This window comes from Marmota monax, unplaced genomic scaffold (assembly GCF_021218885.2).
Source record: "Marmota monax isolate L192 unplaced genomic scaffold, Marmota_monax_Labrador192_F-V1.1 WCK01_AAM20220418_F8-fsc00108, whole genome shotgun sequence".
NCBI lineage: Eukaryota > Metazoa > Chordata > Mammalia > Rodentia > Sciuridae > Marmota > Marmota monax.
The window spans coordinates 5,708,395-5,727,541 of record NW_026694593.1 but is presented as its reverse complement, the minus strand read 5'-3'; the positions used below and the strand labels follow the sequence as shown (position 1 = coordinate 5,727,541).

Genomic DNA, 19,147 nt, shown 5'->3' with positions numbered 1-19,147 from the left:
GCTACATTCCCCAGCTCTTTTTATTTTAAGACAGGGTTTGGGTAAATTGCCCAGTCTGGCCTGGAACTTGGGATCCTTCTCCTCAGCCCTCAGGTAGCTAGGATTACAGGCATGCACCACAGGGTCCAATTTATTTATTTTGTTTTTATTCTGGTGCTGAGAATTGAACCGAGGGGCACTTTATCACTGAACTACATCCCCAGCTGTTTTTCCTTTTTGAGACAGGGCCTCACAAAGTTGCTGAGACTAGCCTTGAACTTGCCATCCTCCTGCTTCAGCCTCCTGACTCTCTGGGATTACAGGTGTATGCCAACCACATCCAGCCAGGGCCTAGTTTAAACTAAGAAACTTCTCATTCCAACTTTGCCTAAGAGTAATATTGAAAGAGTTGGATGCAGTACCTAAGGGGTTGGGGATGTAGCCCGGTGGCAGAGCTCTTGCTTAGCATGTGCAAGGTCCTGAGTTTCATTCCCTGAATTGCAGAAATATAAAATAGAGTAATGTATAACAACTACAATTGCTAAGGGAATGATTTATTAAATTATAAGCTAGGTGTGGTGGCACACACCTGTAATCCCAGTGGCTCAGGAGGCTGAGGCAGAAGGATTGAGAGGTCAAAGCCAGCCTCAGCAACTGGAGAGGTGCTAAGCAACTCAGTGAGACCCTGTCTCTAAATAAAATACAAAAATAGGGCTGGGGATGTGGCTCAGTAGTCGAGTGCCTCTGAGTTTAATCCCTGGTACTAAAGTAACTAAATAAATAATAGATTTATACTTGACATAGTTAGGAAGGATAGAACTTAGAATATAATAAAGCCAATAAAGAAAAACAGGAGTTTCACAAAAACTTGCACAATGTCTGGAGCATTAATTATTCTATTTGTGACTGAGTGATTAGATAGATTAGGAAAGACCTGAGATGTGTAATCCAACATCTGGGTGGTATGTGATTCAAGCAGTTACCTGGAGGAAAAATGCTCCAGGCAGAAGGGAACAGGAAAAGCAAAGATCCAAAATCAGGAGCAGTTTTTTAGGGTACAGTTGCCCTCCAACTCCCTTATCTGTAGTGGGTATATCTGAGTCAATTAGTGGATACTGGAAACTGAAGATTGTACCAACACTACATATATAATGATATATTTTCCCCATATATTTCTATGATAAAATTTAATTCATAATCTAAGAACATTAAAAGATTAATAAGGGGGGCTGGGACTGTGGCTCAGCGGCAAAGTGCTTGCCTAGTACGTGTGAGGCCCTGGGTTCGATCCTCAGCACCACATAAAAATAAAATAAAAATATTGTGTCCAACTACAACTAAAAAATAAATGAAAAAAAAAAAGATTAATAAGGACTGGGGTTGTGGCTCAGGGGTAGAGCACTTGCCTTGCATGCATAGGCTACTGGGTTCAGTCCCCAGCACCACATAAATAAAATAAAGGTATTGTGTCCAGCTACAACTAAAAAAATTTAAAAAGAGAGATTAATAAGTAGCATTAAAATCAAACAATGTATGGTAATGTAATTTATTTAAAATTTATGAAGAGGATGGGGATGTAGCTCCAATGGTAGAGTTCTTGCCTTGCTTGTGCATGGCTCTGGGTTCCATTTCCCAGCACTGCAAAACAAAAAACTTATGAATTATTTATTTCTGGAATTTTTCTTTCTTTCTTTCTTTTCTTTTTTTTTATGTAAGTAAATGTTTATTAGATAAAATTGTTAGCAGCAGAAAAGCAGGTCATAATCATTTATTACACTCAGTACAATCTCCTTTTTTGTTCCTCCTGATGCTTCAACCTCACCTTCCACAGAATGCTCTCTTTGTGCAGAGCAACAATACCCTGAAGGCATAACTAAGAGTCACCAGGCCAACTGATCATCCAAGGGCAACTCCAGGCCTGACCCTAACCCTCAGCACCCTTCTGAAAGGCAGAGGATGCAGAGTTCCCTGGATCTTACGCCTTGATCACAGGGAGGGGACTACTTCACACAGTTCACATCTGCCAAATCCCGTGATCTTTCTGATGAAATGCCCGCTGAGCACCCCAGATCAGTAAATAACAATTAGATTTGAGTTTAATACCGATTAGATTTTTAAAAAGAACAGCAAAGACCGAACAATCTCTACAAAGGAAAGAATTTTTGCCTGGCCTACAGCTATGTTTAAAATGCTGCGGCCAAAGAGGAGGGCTCTGCAGGATGAGTAAATATCACACTGTCAGCGGAGGTATTCAAGTAAGTTACAAGCATTATGAAAGCAAATGTTTTGGACACAAGCATACCTAATACAATAATTAAAAAACAAAAACAAACAAACAAACAAACAAAAAACAGGCTTGAAACATTCCTATTTCAGGGTACAGGCGGGCTTTCCACTATCTAATGCCATCTCCTTTGTGATCCTCACCCACAGGCATTTCAAAGGTCATGAAAAGACCATTTAAAAACTAAGCATGTGTAGAGCCAATATGTGGACTCTATTGTGTTAGTGACAGCCTCTACACAATCTCAGAACACCAATCCTTTTCTCTCTCCTGAATAACTTTGGGTTACAACTACCTCACCTCACCTAGTTACACACCCCCTTATGTGACTGAATTAAACCCAGACCAACCCTTACAACAGTAAAGACATTGCTGTCTTCTTGGTGAATATGCTAAGCTTTGAAGTACAAATTTTACTTCTACACTAGCCCGTATAAAGACATCAGGTGTTTGAAAAGAGTTTAAATGTGAAACACTGCATTTAGGTTTAGGAACTTGGCTATGAATGAGATCACTATTCATTTAGTAGTTCCCCAAATGAGTTAGAAGAATATGTAAAAAGAAAGGAAGATCCCTTGGAGACTTGGAATTCTGCAGTAGCGCAATCCCATCTTCTTTGTTCAAGAAGACTGTAGTTCATTTTCAGAATTCACTCCACAATCCAGTGATCTTGGGATGTCAGCAAACCCATCAGGGCAAGAGGTACACGAAGAGGAAGAGCAGCACGTCCAGGAGCACGAAGAGCCACAGGTCCAGCCAGCACGAGTGCTTCGGCAGCCCGTCGGTCCCGGCCTGCGGGGCCCCGGGCCCGCGCCGTCCCCGGCCGCCGTTCGCCGCGCGCGCCTCCATCCTGCCGCGAGCTCAGCGACCGTCACTGCCTCGCGCCACCGCTCAGGAAGCCCGACGCGGGCGGAACGCGGGACCGCGCCTCCGCCCAGGGAGGCGAACCCCCTCTTTTTTTTTTTTTTGAGAGAGAGAGAGAGAGAGAGAGAGAGAGAGAGAGAGAGAGAGAGAGAGAGAGAGAGAATGAATCCTTTTTGTAGATGGACACAACACAATGCCTTTTTTTTTATGTGTTGCCGAGAATCGAACCCAGGTCCGCCCGTGCTAGGCGAGCGCTCTACAGCTGAGCCACAATCCCAGCCCCAATTTCTGGAATTTTTCACTTAATATTTTCAGGCTAGGTGCAGTGGTACCCTCTTGTAGTTCCAGCTACTTGGGAGGTTGAGGCAGTAGGATTGCTTTGGCTTGGGACTTTGAAGCCAGCCTGGCCAATATAGGGGAACAATCTTAAAAAAAAAATCTAGGGTCTGGGGCTGGGGCTCAGTGGTAGAACACCTGCCTAGCGTGTGTGGGGCATTGGGTTCAATCCCCAGTACCATACAAAACAAAATAAAGGTATTGTGTCCATCTACAACTAAAAATTAAAAAAAAAAAATCTGGACTGCAGATGGTTGCAGGTAATAATTGAAAAACTATGAGTAAGGCAAGGACCACTAGCTAGAATAAGGGGAGGTATAGCTAAGGATGAGGTTGCTTTTGGCTTCTTGTGTGATGAGCAGCCAGGAGAGGGTGCTGAGGAGGGTAGTGACACAGATGAATTAGATATTAAAACAATCACTTTGGCTGTTGTAGAAAACCAAGTAGTCCTTTGCAATAGTTCAGGAGATAGATGATAGTGGCTTGGACCAGGATGTAATATGTATGCAGAAGGTTGAAAATGAATGCAAAATCACTGGGCACAGTGGCACACCCCTGTAATCTCATGGCTTGGGAGGCTGACAGGAGAATCACAAGTTCAAAGCCAGCCTCAGCAATGGCGCACAAAGCAACTCAGTGAGACCCTGTCTCTAAATAAAATACAAAATAGGGCTAGGGATGTGAATTTGCTGTAGTGAGAGTTGAGGATGATTTCAGCTTTTGGCCTGAACAACTTGGGGGAATGATGGCATCATTTACTACTGATAGTAGTATGAAGATGGAGAATATTTTGTTTTGGACACATATATTCTGTATAGAATTCATTTAAAATACCAAGTCCACAAACTCATAAATAAAATGTAGTATACCTATACAATGGAATATTTTTTGCTAATAAAGATAAATGAAGTACTGATGTATGTTCATCCATACAACATGGATAAACTTTGAAAACATGCCAACTGAAAGAACCAGTCATAAAGACCACATATTGTATGACTCCATTTATATGTCCAAAATTGTCAAATCTATAAAGAATGTACATTAGTGTTTGCCTACAGCTGGAGAAAATGAGGAATGACAGGGAACATGTATGGGGTTTCTTTCTGAGTTGATGAAACATTTATAGTGATTATGTAACAGCATAGTGCTATGAATATACTAAAAGTCATTTAATTATTCCTGTTGGGTGTAGTGGCACACACCTGGAATCCCAGCAGCTCAAGCTAAGGAATGGGGCTGGGGTTGTGGCTCAGTGGTACTGTACTTGCCTAGCATGTATGAAGCACTGGGTTCAATTCTCAGCACCGCATATAAATTAATAAAATAAAGGTCCATTGACAACTAAAACAATATTTTAAAAAAAGAAGCTGAGGCAGGAGGATAACAAGTTCAAAGCCAGCCTCAGCAACTCTGTCAGACCCCATCTCAAAAAAAAAAAAAAAAATATATATATATATATATATTTTTTTTTTAATTTATTTTTTTTTCTTTTAACAAAGGGATGAAGATGTAGCTCAGTGTTAAACTGCCCCTGGGTTAAATCTCCAGTAAACCTCCCATTAAATAAATGGACATATTGCTTGGCTGAATTTTATGTATGTCAATAAAGCCATTATAAAATAGCTAGTGCCAGGTATTGTAGCATATTTGTATCTCAGAAACTTTAAGAGGTTAGTGCAAAAGGATTGCAAATTTGAGGCCAGCCTCAGCAATTTATCCAGTCCCTAAACAACTTAGTAAGACCCTGTCTCAAAATTTAAAAAAAGGGGCTGGAGGTCTAGCTTAGTGGTAAAGTGCATCTGGGTTAAATCCTCAATACTCTCCACCAAAATAAATAAGACTGAAAACGTAGCTCAGTGGTAGAGCATCCCTGGCATTAAACCCCAGTATCTCAAAAAGCAAAACAACATAAACAGAAGGCATCACCTAGCAAAGCCTGTAATCCCAGTGGCTCGGGAGGCAAGGCTGGAGGATCCCACGTTCCAGGCCAGCCTGGGCAATTCAGTGAGACCCTGTCTCAAAATAAAAATATAAATAGGATGGGGATGCAGCTCAGTACTTTTGGATTACTGTACTTGGAGTAATTTTGGATTCAATCCCTAGAGCCACAAGCAATACAGTGTTCACTGTTTTAAATGTTCATAATGTTCCTGAAAAGAAAAAAAAAGTTCATGATTTCCTTAGTCAACTATTTTATTATGTTCTTTCTTTACCAGTTTCCCTTACACTATCATAACTACCTCTTCTTCCCTTTTTCCATATGCAAAGAAATCTAATTTGTATTATATAAATTGGTTTAAGCTAACTTTTTGGCCTTTATAAACTGGGAGTTCAAGAGACATGTTGAGGTAATAGAGCTGGAAAAAACAGTTATTAAGGCTAACCCACAAATATTTTGAGGTATTATGAATTTAAATATCCATAAATCTTCGAAAATATGGTTGTCTTCAGTTCAGGAGGAAAAACTTAAAATCTCTGAAATCCAAGAAAAACTGTGGCTTTAATTCCACCTCCCCATAAAAATCAGTAAAATTAAGTACTTCATTGTTGGCCTAGCTCTATGTGGTGAACATGTGAATTCATTCAGGGAGCCCTTATGAAGGGGTAGAAATCCCAAGATTTCAACTGTTTCTAAAAAAAAATTAGATAACATATGCTATTATACTTATGGAGGTTCAATTAGGTTAAGAAAAAAATGGTGGCCAGACTAATTATATTCAAAGGAAATAATCCTACATAAAATATATCTATTTGAAGAGCTTTTAGAGAGTATTTGCTCCCTCCTCCCTCAAGGTGAATATAATATATATATATATTTTACAATCTAGATGTAAAGGAAAATCAACAAAGCTGAGCTGTTAGAAAAAGTTTCCTTTCTCACTTTTTTTTTTCTTTCTTTTTCTGGTAGTGGTTTCTGAACCTGGGGATGCTCTACCACTGAACTACATTTCTAGCCCTTTTTTAGAAAATTTACTTTGAATGAGGGTGTCACTTAAGTTGCTCAGGCTGGCCTCGAATTTGTGATCCTCCGGCTTCAGCCTCCCAAGTATATGGGATTATAGGTGTAAAACAGGGACTGGCATGGTATATAAAGGGAGAGGCATTATTAGCTTTGTGTGAAAAGTTATTTTTTCTAACTAAAACAAATGAATACTGCTATTATATTATGCACAGAAAGACGAGAGATATAATAATTGATCTTTATTATATAGAAATGTGAAGGTCATATGAATTAAATAGGAAGGTGTTTGGCAATGAACATTATGCAGATTTGAACTCAAGACATCCTCATTTTATTGAGATACAAGATAAAAATAAACACTAAAGAGTCGCAAAGAAAGAACTCAACTTCTACCCCACAATCACACTGAAACATTCCACAGGAAAACGTGGTTTCAATTCATGCCGAATTGTTAATTAGAGAAAGAAAAGTTACTTCAGGTGGTACATGACTAGCTTTTGTAATTTTGGAGAGACAGACTGAAACTCTACTTAGCCTCTCATTTAAAATTTGTTTCATATTACAATTAAATCTTTATGCACCTAAGAAAAACCAGAAGTGAAAACAAAGTGTTGAGTTGAGGAATTATTAGGAATTTTACATTTGAGGGAGGAGATAAACTTTTCAATTTGTGTAGAAACCCAAAAAAGGGAACAAGAGCATGTGGAGTTTGGATATACAGCCTGGATTCAGAGTGCTGCTATTTGGTAACTGAAACAATTTCTCAGTTCAATCAGAGCAGAGACATATATACATTCATTTATTTGTAGTACTGGGGATTGAACCTAGGGCCTTGTGAGGCAAGCACTCAACCACTAAACTTTATCCTCAGACCACTACTTTGAGACAGGATCTAAGTTGATTAGGCTGGCCTTGAACTTGCCATTCTTTTACCTCAATCTCCCCAGTGTCTGGGATTACAGGTTTGTGCCACCATGTCAGGCTTATAGCAGACTAAGAGGAAATAGGACAGTCCTGTGCTAAAGGATGGAAATTCTTAGGCCACCTCTATCCTCTTCAAATTATAATGCTGATTCCATGAAGGTGGTGGTTGTGACACATTTTTTCTTTTCTTTTTTTTTTTTTTTAATATTTATTTATTTATCTTTTTTTTTAGTTATCGGTGGACACCACATCTTTGTTTGTATGTGGTGCTGAGGATCGAACCTGGGCCGCACGCATGCCAGGCCAGCGCGCTACCACTTGAGCCACATCCCCAGCCCCCACATTGAGTGAAGGAGCATGATTTCTAAAAGGGTGTATAGGATATATTTCTGGCTATAGGAGTGTAGGACCCAGGTAATCAAATGTGGGAAATTTTCATTAGGTTAGAAAAAGGAAGATAAAAAAATCAATGGCAGGACATACAATCTCAGAAACCATCTGCTTAAAAATTAGTTTGGTTTCCACTGCTACTCATTCAAAGACAATTAATTCAATAAGCTATATTATTTAGCTGAATCTGAGAGATAAAAGACTATGTAACATGTATTTAAGATAGAAAACAAACCTAGAAAAATATAATAAATGGTTTGCTCTTCATCTCATTCACATTCTGCTGTAGAAGAACATGAAACCCCACTTAGATATTCATAACCCTATTTATCCAAAAGTACAATGGATGAAATTAAACCAAGAAATGGGAGAAAAATGTTTATTGGGTGTGTGTGGGCTCACCCAGTGTATTCATCTATAGAGTGAAAGTTTAGGGAGAAATAACATCTGCTTATAATGGTCAAGGCATATGGAGAAGCCCTAAAATTGCTCTCCCCAAATCATGAATCTGACCAAAAGAAGGAGTAAAAAATGATGAAAACATTTCAGGACACCAAACTCAGTGATGGGGTCTCTGAAAGTCACCAGACAGCAGGTAAAATGAAAAAACCCATTGGCTGGCTCTAGGATTTATTGAAGGCAGCCAGCACAGCCCAGATCATCTCTGTAGCATTGTGCTTTGTCCCCTCCACTTCAGGGTCCAGTTCTACTAGGTCCTTGGCTCTATTCATTGCCACATCATATTTGTCATCTGTCAGAGAGGAGAAGACATTCTCTAGCACATCAGAGGAGTGGGCTAGCACCAGGAGTGCTAGCGTTCGTCTGTCCATCCGCTGAGGGTCATTTACCCACCGCTCTAGTACACTATCTTGAAGTTTTTTCACTAGTCGCTGTTTCTCTGTTGTATTGGTCACAGGATGAGTAGTCATGTCAAATAGCAGGAAATTCTGCTTCTCAGTGGTTAAAATACCCTTCTCTACTAGGTTCTTTGCAATTCGCTCTCGTACGTTTCTCAGCTGGTACTGTAATTTGAAGGGGTTCCAGGTCTCACCTATGGGGAAAAGAAATAGGACATAATGACCAGAAAAAGGAAAATAAAATGAAAAAAGCAAATTAGTTATTTGGAACTCTGAATGGTTAAAAATTTTAAAGTATAATTTTCACTTATTCATGAAGGAATAATCTTCCTTCCTCAATCTATTTTATCACTTGTCCTTTATACTATGTTTTTTTGTTTTTTACTCCAACTGTATTTCCCATTAAACCACCTTTTAAAAATATCATCAAGGGGGCTGGGGTTGTGGCTCAGTGGTAGACTACTTGCTTAGCACGTGTAAGACCCTGGGTTTGATTCTCAGCACCATATAAAAATAGATAAATTTAAAAATGTCATCAAGGACTTCCATATTGCTAGTGTTTATGAACTTTATTTCTATCCTTTTTTTATTTTTATTTTTTTGTACTGAGGATTGAACTCAGGGGAGCTTTACCACTGAGTTATATCCCTAGCCCTTTTTATTTATTTAAAAATATCTTTTAGTTGTCAATAGACCTTTATTTATTTATATGCAGTGCTAGGCAAGTACTCTGTACCACTAAGCCACAATCCCAGTCCTAATTTTTTTTTTTTTGGGGGGGGGAAGGATATGGCTAAGTTGCTTAGGTCCTTGGTAAGTTTCTGAGGCCAGCAATCTTCCTGCCTCAGCCTCCCAAGTTGAAGGATTATAGTATGTGCTACCATACCTGGTTTTATTTCTATTCTTATATGACTTCTCTGTGACACTGTTAATTATTCATGTATTTTTGAAATCCTTCTAGGCTGGGTGCAGGGGTGCTTGCCTAGAATCCCAGCGACACCCATGTTTATTGGGTGTGTGTGGGCTCACCCAGTTTATTCATCTATGGAGTGAAAGTTTAGGGAGAAATAACACCTGCTTATAATGGTCAAGGCACATGGAGAAACCCTAAAATTGCTCCCCTCAAATCATGAGTCTGACCCAAAAGAATGAATAAAAAATGATGAAAATATGGGAGGCTGAGGCATGAGGATCATAAATTTAAGGTCAGCCTGGGCAACTTAGCAAGACCCTTTTCAAAATACTACTGTTCATCCAAGAATAGTTACCCAAGAGCTGGTTACCCAAGAGCTCTCATGGAGATGTACAATGAGATTAATGTTGCTTTCATGCTGGCTAATACAATATTCATTCTGAAAGCCTATGGATCAAAGAGTAACTCTGACTTTCAAGACTTATTATTTAAGAATCATAATTATGTGGCTGGGTGTATACCTCAACAGTAGAGTGCTTGCTTATCATGTGTGAGGTCTTGGGTTTGATTCCTAGTGCTGTCAAAAAGGGGGGGGGCACTTTACCACTGAGCTACACCCCCAGCCCTTTTTATTATTAAATTTGAGACACAGTCTTGATAAATTGCTTAGGCCCTCACTAAATTTCTGAGGCTGGTCTTGAACTTGCAATCCTCCTGTTTCAGCCTTCTGAGTTGCTGGGATTATAGGCATGTGCCAATTTGCCCTACTAGGAAATGTATTCCATAAGACTATAGCTGCTACTGATAGTGATTCCTCTGATGATCTGGACAATTTAAATTGAAAATGTTCAGGGAAGAATTCACTATTCTATATGCCATTAAGAACATTTGTGGGGCTGGGGCTCAGTGGTAGAGTGCTCGCTGAGCATGCATGAGGCACTGGGTTCGATTCTCAGAACCACATAAATGTTAAATAAAGATATTGTTAAAAAAAAAAAAAAAAAAAGAACATTCGTGATAGATGGGCCTGGTGGTACACACTTGTAACCGTAGCAATTTGGGAGTCTGAAGTAGGAGAATTGTAAGTTTGAGGTCAGCCTTAGCAACTTAGTGAGACCCTGTTTCAAAATTAAAAAAAAAAAAAAAAAAAAGTGGGGGAGGCTAGGGATATATTTCAGTAGTAAAGTGCCCCTGGGTTAAATATTCAGTACCACAAAATAAAACAAAAACAACAGCAAGAGAAACAAACTCATGATTCATGGGAAGAGATAAAAATGTCAATATAAACAGAGTTTGGAAAAAGTTGATTTCTTTTTTTTTTGTTTTTTAATATATATATATTTTTAATCTTTATTATTTATTTTTCAGTTTTCGGCGGACACAACATCTTTGTTTGTATGTGGTGCTGAGGATCGAACCCAGGCCGCACGCATGCCAGGCGAGCGCGCTACCGCTTGAGCCACATCCCCAGCCCGAAAAAGTTGATTTCTAATGAATGACTTTGAGAGGATCAAGACTTCAGTAAAGGAAGTTGGGGCTGGGGATGTGGCTCAAGCGATAGCGCGCTCACCTAGCATGCATGCGGCCTGGGTTCGATCCTCAGCACCACATACAAACAAAGATGTTGTGTCCACTGAAAACTAAAAAATAAATATTGAAATTGTCTCTCTCTCTCTCTCTCTCTCTTAAAAAAAAAATAAAGGAAGTTAACCGCAGATGCAGTAGGAATAGCAAGAGAACTAGAATTATAAGTGGAGCCTAAAGATGTAACTGAATTGCTATAATTTTATGATAAAACTTTAATGGATGAAGAGTACCTTCTTGTGAATGAGCAAAGTAGTTTCTTCCTCAGCTCTCCTTTATTTTGTGGTGCTGAGGATTGAACCTATGACCTCACACATGCTAAGTAAGTGTTCTACTACTAAGCTAAACTCCCAGCCCTCTTTTTCTGTTTTCATCTTTCTCTGTCTCCTTTCTTTTCCTCTCTCTCAACTTCCCTCATTTCTTTTCTCTATTTTGGTACTGGAGATTGGGCCAAGGGGTACTTTAGCACTGAGACACATTCCCAACCCTTTTTATTTTGAGACAGGTTCTCACTAAGTTGCTTAGGGCCTTACTAATTTGCTGAGGCATGCCTCAAATGTGCCACCACATGCTACTGCATCTGCTGTTAACTTCTCTCTCTCTTACATGGGGTGTTGCTAAGTTTCCCAGGCTGGCCTTGAACTTCTGTGCTCCTGTCTCCCCCTCCCAAGTAGTTGGGACTAATATGCAATATGCCACTGTGCCCAGCAGAGAATGGTTTCTTGAAATTGAATCTGTTCCTGGTAAATATGCTGTGAACTTGTTGAAATGACAACAAAGGATCTACAACAATATGACATTAACTTGGTTGAGAAAGCAGCAGCAGAGTTTGAGAGAACCGACTCCAATTTTGTAAGAGGTTGTACTGTTTATTACACACTAACAGAGAAATCTTTTCATGAAAAGAATAATTAATTAATCAATGAAGCAAACTTTATTATTTTAAGAAATTGCTACAGCTAACCCAACTTCAGCAACCATCACCCTTATCAGTCAGCAGTCATCAACACTGAGGCAAGGCTACCAACAAAAGATTAAGTCTCAGATTATCATTAGCATCATTAGTGATTTTTAGTCATAGTGATGTGTTTGGGTGTGTGTGTGTGTTTGTGTGCGATATATATATATATAAATTTTTTTTTTTTTTTGGCCAGGCTGGGAATTGAGCCCTGTGTCTTGCACATGCTTGGCAAGTGTTCACTCATAAATTCTTTTTTGGTACCAGGGATTAACTCAGGGACATTTAACCCCTAAGCCACATCCCCGGCCCTTTTATTTTTTATTTTGAGACAGGGTCTTGCTAAATTGCTTACAGCCTCACTAAACTGCTGAGGCTGACTTTGACTTGTAGTTCTCCTCAGCCTTCCCAGTCACTGGGATTAGAGGCATGTACCTCCATGTCTAGTCCATAAAGTATTTTTAAAATAAGGTATATAATTTTTTTTTTTTTTTTTAGACATGATGTTAAGTGCTGGTGTCACTCAGTGGTAGAGCCTCTTCCTGGGATGTCCCTGGGTTTAATCCCTCTGCATTTCCCTGAGTTTGATCCCAGTACTACAAAACAACAACAAATAGTCATAATTCTATTGCAAACTTTTTTTTTTGTACTAGGGATTGAACCCAGGGTGCTCTCCTCTGAGGTACATCCCCAGATCTTTTGATTAATTTTTAAATTTTGAGATGGGGGGCTGAGACTGGGGCTCAGTGGTAGAGCGCTTGCCTAGCACATGTGAGGCCCTAGGTTCGATCCTCAGCACCAGACATTTAAAAAAAAATTTGAGACAGGTTCTTGCTTAATTGTTTAGGACTTAACTAGGTTGCCGAAGCTGTTCTTGAACTTTTGATCCTCCTGTCTTTTTTTTTTTTTTTTGTGATGCTGGGGATTGAACCCATGGCCTTGTACATGTGAGGCAAGCACTGTACCAACTGAGCTAGATCCTCAGACCTTAATCCTCCTGTTTCAGCCTCCTGAGTTGCTATGATTACAGGCATGTGCCGTTATGCCTGGCACTGAAAACTATAGCACAGTGCAAACTTTTGTGTGACTTTTTTTATTTAATTTTTTAAATAAAATCTACAACTAAAAAAATTTTTATTTATTTTAAGAAATTGCTACAGCTACTCTAACTTCAGCTGTAGATGGGCACAATACCTTTATTTATTTATATGTGGCACTGAGGATGGAACCCAGTGCCTCACCCACGCAAGGCACTCTACCACTGAGCCACAACCCCAGTCCCTATGTGACTTCTTTTATTATAATATTCAATTTACTGTGGAGATTTGGAAAGATAGTAAAGGAGATAGACCTATCGAAGGAAAATATAAGATGTAAATTGAATCATCTCAGTAATAATATTAGATATGAATAAATCAAAATACTCTAAGCAGCCTGGGGCAGTAGAATATGCTTGTAATCTCAGCAACTTGGGCAGGCCCTAAAAAACTTAGTAAGACCCTGTCTCAAAATAAAAAGTAAAAATGGCTGAAATGTAGCTCAGTGACAAACTGCCCCTGGGTTCAGTACTCAAAAAACCCAAATCAAACCAAACCAAGAAACAATAAAAATAACAACAACAATCTAAGCAAAGATAGAAACTGTTAGATTGAATGATAAAACAAGATGCAATTGTGCGCTAGCTACTTTCTACAATTTTTTAAAAAATATTTTTTTTAGTTGTCTATGGACCTTTATTTTATTTATTTATATTAAGTGTAGAGAATTGAACCCAGTGCCTCACACATGCTAGTCAATCGCTCTGCCACCGAGCCACAACCCTAGCCCAACTTTCTATACTTTATATTCAAATATAAATAGGATGACACTAAAAGGATGAAAAAAAAAGTGTTGTGTAAACAGTAACTATAAGAGAGCTGGAGTGACTAGATAGGCTTTAAAAAGTGCTACTAGAGGTGCTGCGGTTGTGGCTCAGTGGTAGAGTGCTTGCTTAGCATGCATGAGGATCAGGGTTCAATCCTCAGCACCACATAAAAATAAAGATACTATGTCCACCTAAAACTAAAAAATAAACATTAAAAAAAAGAAGCGCTACTAAATTGGAGGAATATTATCTTAATAATTCAAAGTTCAATTTCTCAGAAAGACATAAAGATTATAAATGCATATGCAACTAATGACAGTCCATCTTAAAATATATGAAGCAAAAATGGTGAGAACTCACAAGAGATGATTCAATACTAATCAGAGAATTTGATATGCTATTTTCCATACAACTAGGTAGAAGATCAACAAGGAAACAGAAGACTCGAACAAAAGTATAAGCCAATAAAATCTAATGAGACATCTTTTTTTTTTGTGTGTGGGTTTATATGATCATGAGTATCAAACTTGGGGCCTCACACATGTCAGGCAAGCGCTACACCACTGAGTTATACCCCTAGCCCTCTAACAAGACATCTTTACAACATTCTACCTCCAGTAAGACATGTCTTAAATTGCATAACATTCTGAGCATAACCTTCCTGTGCCATCCCATTCCATGTTTCAGGTCTTTGTCTAGCATACCCATACTGTAATACCACCCACCCATTAGTCACTTAATAGCCATTTTAGTTGTCAGACTGACTGTATCACAGTGCATGTGTTCAAGCTTAATAGAAGCTTCATGCTATGTCACAATGCCAATGTCATTCACTTCAATTCATCTCATCAGGTGGGCATTGTATTATCTTTAAATGATCACAATGAATGAGTACAAGATTTTTTTTTTTTTTCTCATGGTGCTGGGGATCAAATGCAGGCTCTCTCACATGCCAGGCAAATGCTCTACCACTAAACCACATTTGTAGCCCACATTAAGAGAAACATACCACATGTTCAGTAACTCAGCACGACCTTGTCTCAAAATAAAAAACTGAAAAGGGCTGGTGATATAGCTCAGCGATACAGTGTCCCTAGATTCAATCCCCATACTTCCAAAAGCCCCCAAAATATAAAAACAAAAAACATCAAAACAAAGAAATGGACAAATTCCTGAAAAAACACAAATCACCTAAACTGAGTGAAGAATAAAAAAATTTCAACAGGGCTGGGGATGTGGCTCAAGTGGTAGCGCGCTCGTCTGGCATGCATTCGGCCTGGGTTCGATCCTCAACACCATATACAAAGATGTTGTGTCCGCTGAAAACTAAAAAATAAATATTTTTAAAAAAAAAAAATCTCAACAGATGGATGACAAGAGACTGAATTAGTAACCAAAAACCTCCTGACATAGAGGACCAGATGGGTTTACCAGTGAATTTTACCTAACAGTGTGTTAGTCTGTTTTTTTTGTTGCTGGGACCAAAATACCTGACAAGAACAATTTAGAGGAGGAAATGTTTATTTTGGCTTATAGTGTTTCAGTGGTTCAGTCCATGGTCAGCTGACTCCATTGCTCTGGGCCCAAGGTGAGGCAGAACTTCATGGTAGAAGGGTATATGGGAGAAGCACTGCTTATCTCATGGCAGATAAGAAGCAGGTAGGGTAGAGTTTGGGAGCACCACAGGATAGATGAACCCTTCTAGGAAAGGCCTTCCTCCAGTGACCCACCTCCTTCAGCCATACCCCAACTGCCTACAGTTACTACCCGGTTAGCCTATTCAAACTAGAACGGACTGATTAGATCATAACTCTCCTAATTCAATCATTTCACCTTTGAACATTCCTGCATTAACACAGGAGCTTTTGGGGAACACCTTATATACAAACCATATAAAGAATTAACACCAGGGCTGGGGTTGTGGCTCAGTGGCAGAGCACTTGCCTAAGCATGTGTGAGGCACTGGCTCAATTCTCTGTACCACAAAAAATAAATAAAGCTATTGTTCCCATCTACAATGAAAAATTTTTTTAAAATCAAATAAAATTTATCATAGGAATTCAGCATAAGAAAATGAAAGAAAGTAATATATCACGTTAATTAGCAAAAGGAAAAAAACACTCACATACATAAAACACCCTTTCTTGATAAAAATTCTCAGAAAATTAGGAAAAATTATATTTATTTATGAAGAACCCACACCTGATAGCATATTCAATGGTGACAGAAAGCTTTTTCCAAAGGTCAGAAAAAATACAAGGATGCTTGCTTTTATGATTACTACTCAATAATGCAGTAGAAGTTTTAGCCAGAGGTATTAGAAGATCAGTCAATAAATAATTGAGTAAATAAATAAATAAATAAATGCATCCAATTTGGAAAGGAAAAGGTCAAACTAATTCTATTTAAGATGACATAATTCTATATATAGAAAATCCAAAAGAAACATGGATGAAAAAGTACCAAAGCTAATAAATTCAGCTATGTCTGTAGGGTACAAGATCAACACACAAACATCAATTGAATTTCTAAACATGAGATTTGAACAATTTGAAAAGGAAATTAAGAAAGCAATTCCAGAGCTGGGATTGTGGCTCAGCGGTAGAGGCTTGCCTAGCACATGTGAGCCCCTGGGTTCGATCCTCAGCACAACATAAAAAAAATAAATAAAATAAAGATATTGTGTCCAACTACAACTAAAAGACAAATATTAAAAAGAAAAAAGAAAGCAATTCCATTTCCAATAGCATCTCAAAAAAAAAAAATGCTTAGGAATAAGCTGAACCACAGGGATGAAAGATTTGTACACTGAGGGCACGGTTGTAGTTCAGTGGTGGAGCACTTGCCTAGCATGTGCGAGGTACTGGATTTAATCCTCAGCATCACATAAAAATAAATAAAAGTATTGTGTCCATTTATAACTAAAAAAATAAAAAAAAAGATTTGTACACTGAAAACCACAAAACATTGCTAAAAGAAATTAAAGAAGGGCTGGGTTTGAGGCTCAGAGGTAGAGTGCTAGCCTAGCACGTGTGAGGCCCTGGATTCATTCCTCAGCACTACATAAAAATAAATAAATGAAATGAAGGTATTGTGTCCAATTGCAACTAAAAAATAAATATTAAAAAAAAAAAGAAATTTGGGCTGAGGATGTGGCTCAAGTGGTAGCGCGCTTGCCTGGCATGCGTGCGGCCCGGGTGAGATCCTCAGCACCACATACAAACAAAGATGTTGTGTCCACCAAAAACTAAAAAATATTAAAATTCTCTCTCTCTCTCTCTTAAAAAGAAATTAAAGAAGACTGAAAAATGGGAAGATATCCCATATTAATGAATATTAACATTAACATTATTAAGATATCAATACTATTCAAAGTGATCTACAAGTTCAACACAGGTCCCATCAGATTCTAAGAGTCTTTTCTGAAGAAATGGAAGAGCCATTCCTCAAATTCATTTAGAATTGCAAAGGGCCCAGAGTAGCCCAAACATTCTTCAAAAAGAATGAAGTTGGTAGAATCACACTTCCTACCTTAGAAACTTACTAAAAAGCTATAGTAATTAAAACAGTATGATACAACATTCAGACAGACATATAGACCAAAGCAATATAATACAGAGCCCAGAAATAAACCTTCACATATATGATTGATTTACTTTTTTTTTTTAAAAGCTGGGGTCTTGCTATGTTATGTTGCCCAAGCTGGCCTTGAACTTTTAGACTCAAGCATCCCTCTGCTTCAGTCTCCTGAACAGCTGGGACCACAGATGTCTGACACCACATTTGGCTTGGTCAATTTTTATTTTATTTTTTTCCTTTTTTGGGTAGTAGGGGCATTTAACTACTGAGCCACATCCACAGATCTTTTTATTTTTTATTATTATTATTATTTTTAATATTTAAGATGGACACAACATCTTTATTTTATCCTTTTTTTTTTTTATGTGGTGCTGAGGATGGAACCCAGCGCCCCATGCATGCCAGGCGAGTGCGCTACCGCTTGAGCCACATCCCCAGCCTTTTTTTTTTAGTTTTTATTTTGAGACAGGGTCTTACTAAATTGCTTAGGACCCCCTGAATTGCTGAGTCTGGCCTCAAACTTGCAATCCTCCTGACTCAGCCTCCTGAGTCACTGGGATCATAGGCATGCACCATCACACCTAGCTGATAACTTTTTTTGTTTATTTTTTATTCAGTGCTAAGGATTTGCCTCACACCTGGTAGGAGAGCACTCAGATACTTAGCTACAGCCCCAGACCTTGATCACTTGGTTTTTAACAATGCTGCCAAGACCATTCAACAAGTACAGTTTTTTTTTTTTTTTTCTCAATAAAAAGTGCTGAGAAATCAGAACGCAGCTGATATCCACATGCACAAGAATGAAGATACACCTTTATTTTGCACCATATATGGTAATTTTTATTAACTTAAAATGAAATCAGTGAATCTGGCGATGGAGCTCAGTGATATAGTGCTTTTTGCCTAGCACACATGAGGTACTGGATTCAATTCCTCGGCACCAAAACAAACAAACAAAAAAAGATCTCAAGGACTAAAATTTAATACTCTTAGAAGAAAACAGGAAAAATATTCTTTAAACTGAATTTAGCAATGATTTCACACAAGCAATAAGAGCAAAAATAATTGATCTTTATCAAAATTAAGAACTTTTGTACATTAAAGGGTATAATCAAGAAAATAAGAATATTGTCATCCATGAAAATATCTGCAAATTATACATTTGATAAAGGATTGATAAAAGAACTTCTAAACTGGGTATGATGGTGCACGCCTATAATCCCAGCTAAGGCAGAAGGATCACAAGTTCAAAGGCAACCTTAGCAAATTTGAAGGCCCTAAGCAACTTAGTGAGACTTATCTCAAAAAAAGAGAGAGAAAAAAAAAAAAGCTGGGTGCAGTGGGTGGCACATGCTTGTAATCCCAGTGTCTAGGGAGGCTGAGATGGGAAGATCACAAGTTCGAGGCCAGCCTTAGCATATTAGTGAGGCCCTAAGCAAGTTAGTGAGATCCTGTCTCAAAATAAATAAAAAGAGATGGGAATGTAGCTCAGGGTTAAAAGCATCCTTAGATTCAATCTCCAGTACCAAAATAAAAATAATAATAATTATTATAATATAGTAATGTAATAAATAATAAGAGCTGGGGATATAGCTTAGTGGTAGAGTGTCTCTGGGTTCAATACCCAGCACCATTAAAAAAAAAAAAATG

General features: G+C 38.4%; 1 protein-coding gene across 3 annotated transcripts in view; it reads right to left on the bottom strand.

Annotated features, from left to right (window-relative positions):
* Positions 1 to 6,652: 6,652 nt before the first annotated feature.
* Golph3l (golgi phosphoprotein 3 like) overlaps positions 6,653 to 19,147 on the bottom strand; it is a 44,196-nt gene continuing 31,701 nt past the window's right edge. For all 3 annotated transcript variants that reach the window (XM_046421923.2, XM_046421922.2, XM_046421921.1), the window contains one exon: positions 6,653 to 8,793. In XM_046421923.2, coding sequence (XP_046277879.1) covers positions 8,366 to 8,793 — 428 coding nt within the window. In that variant the 3' untranslated portion in view covers positions 6,653 to 8,365. The remainder of the gene's footprint in view (positions 8,794 to 19,147) is intronic.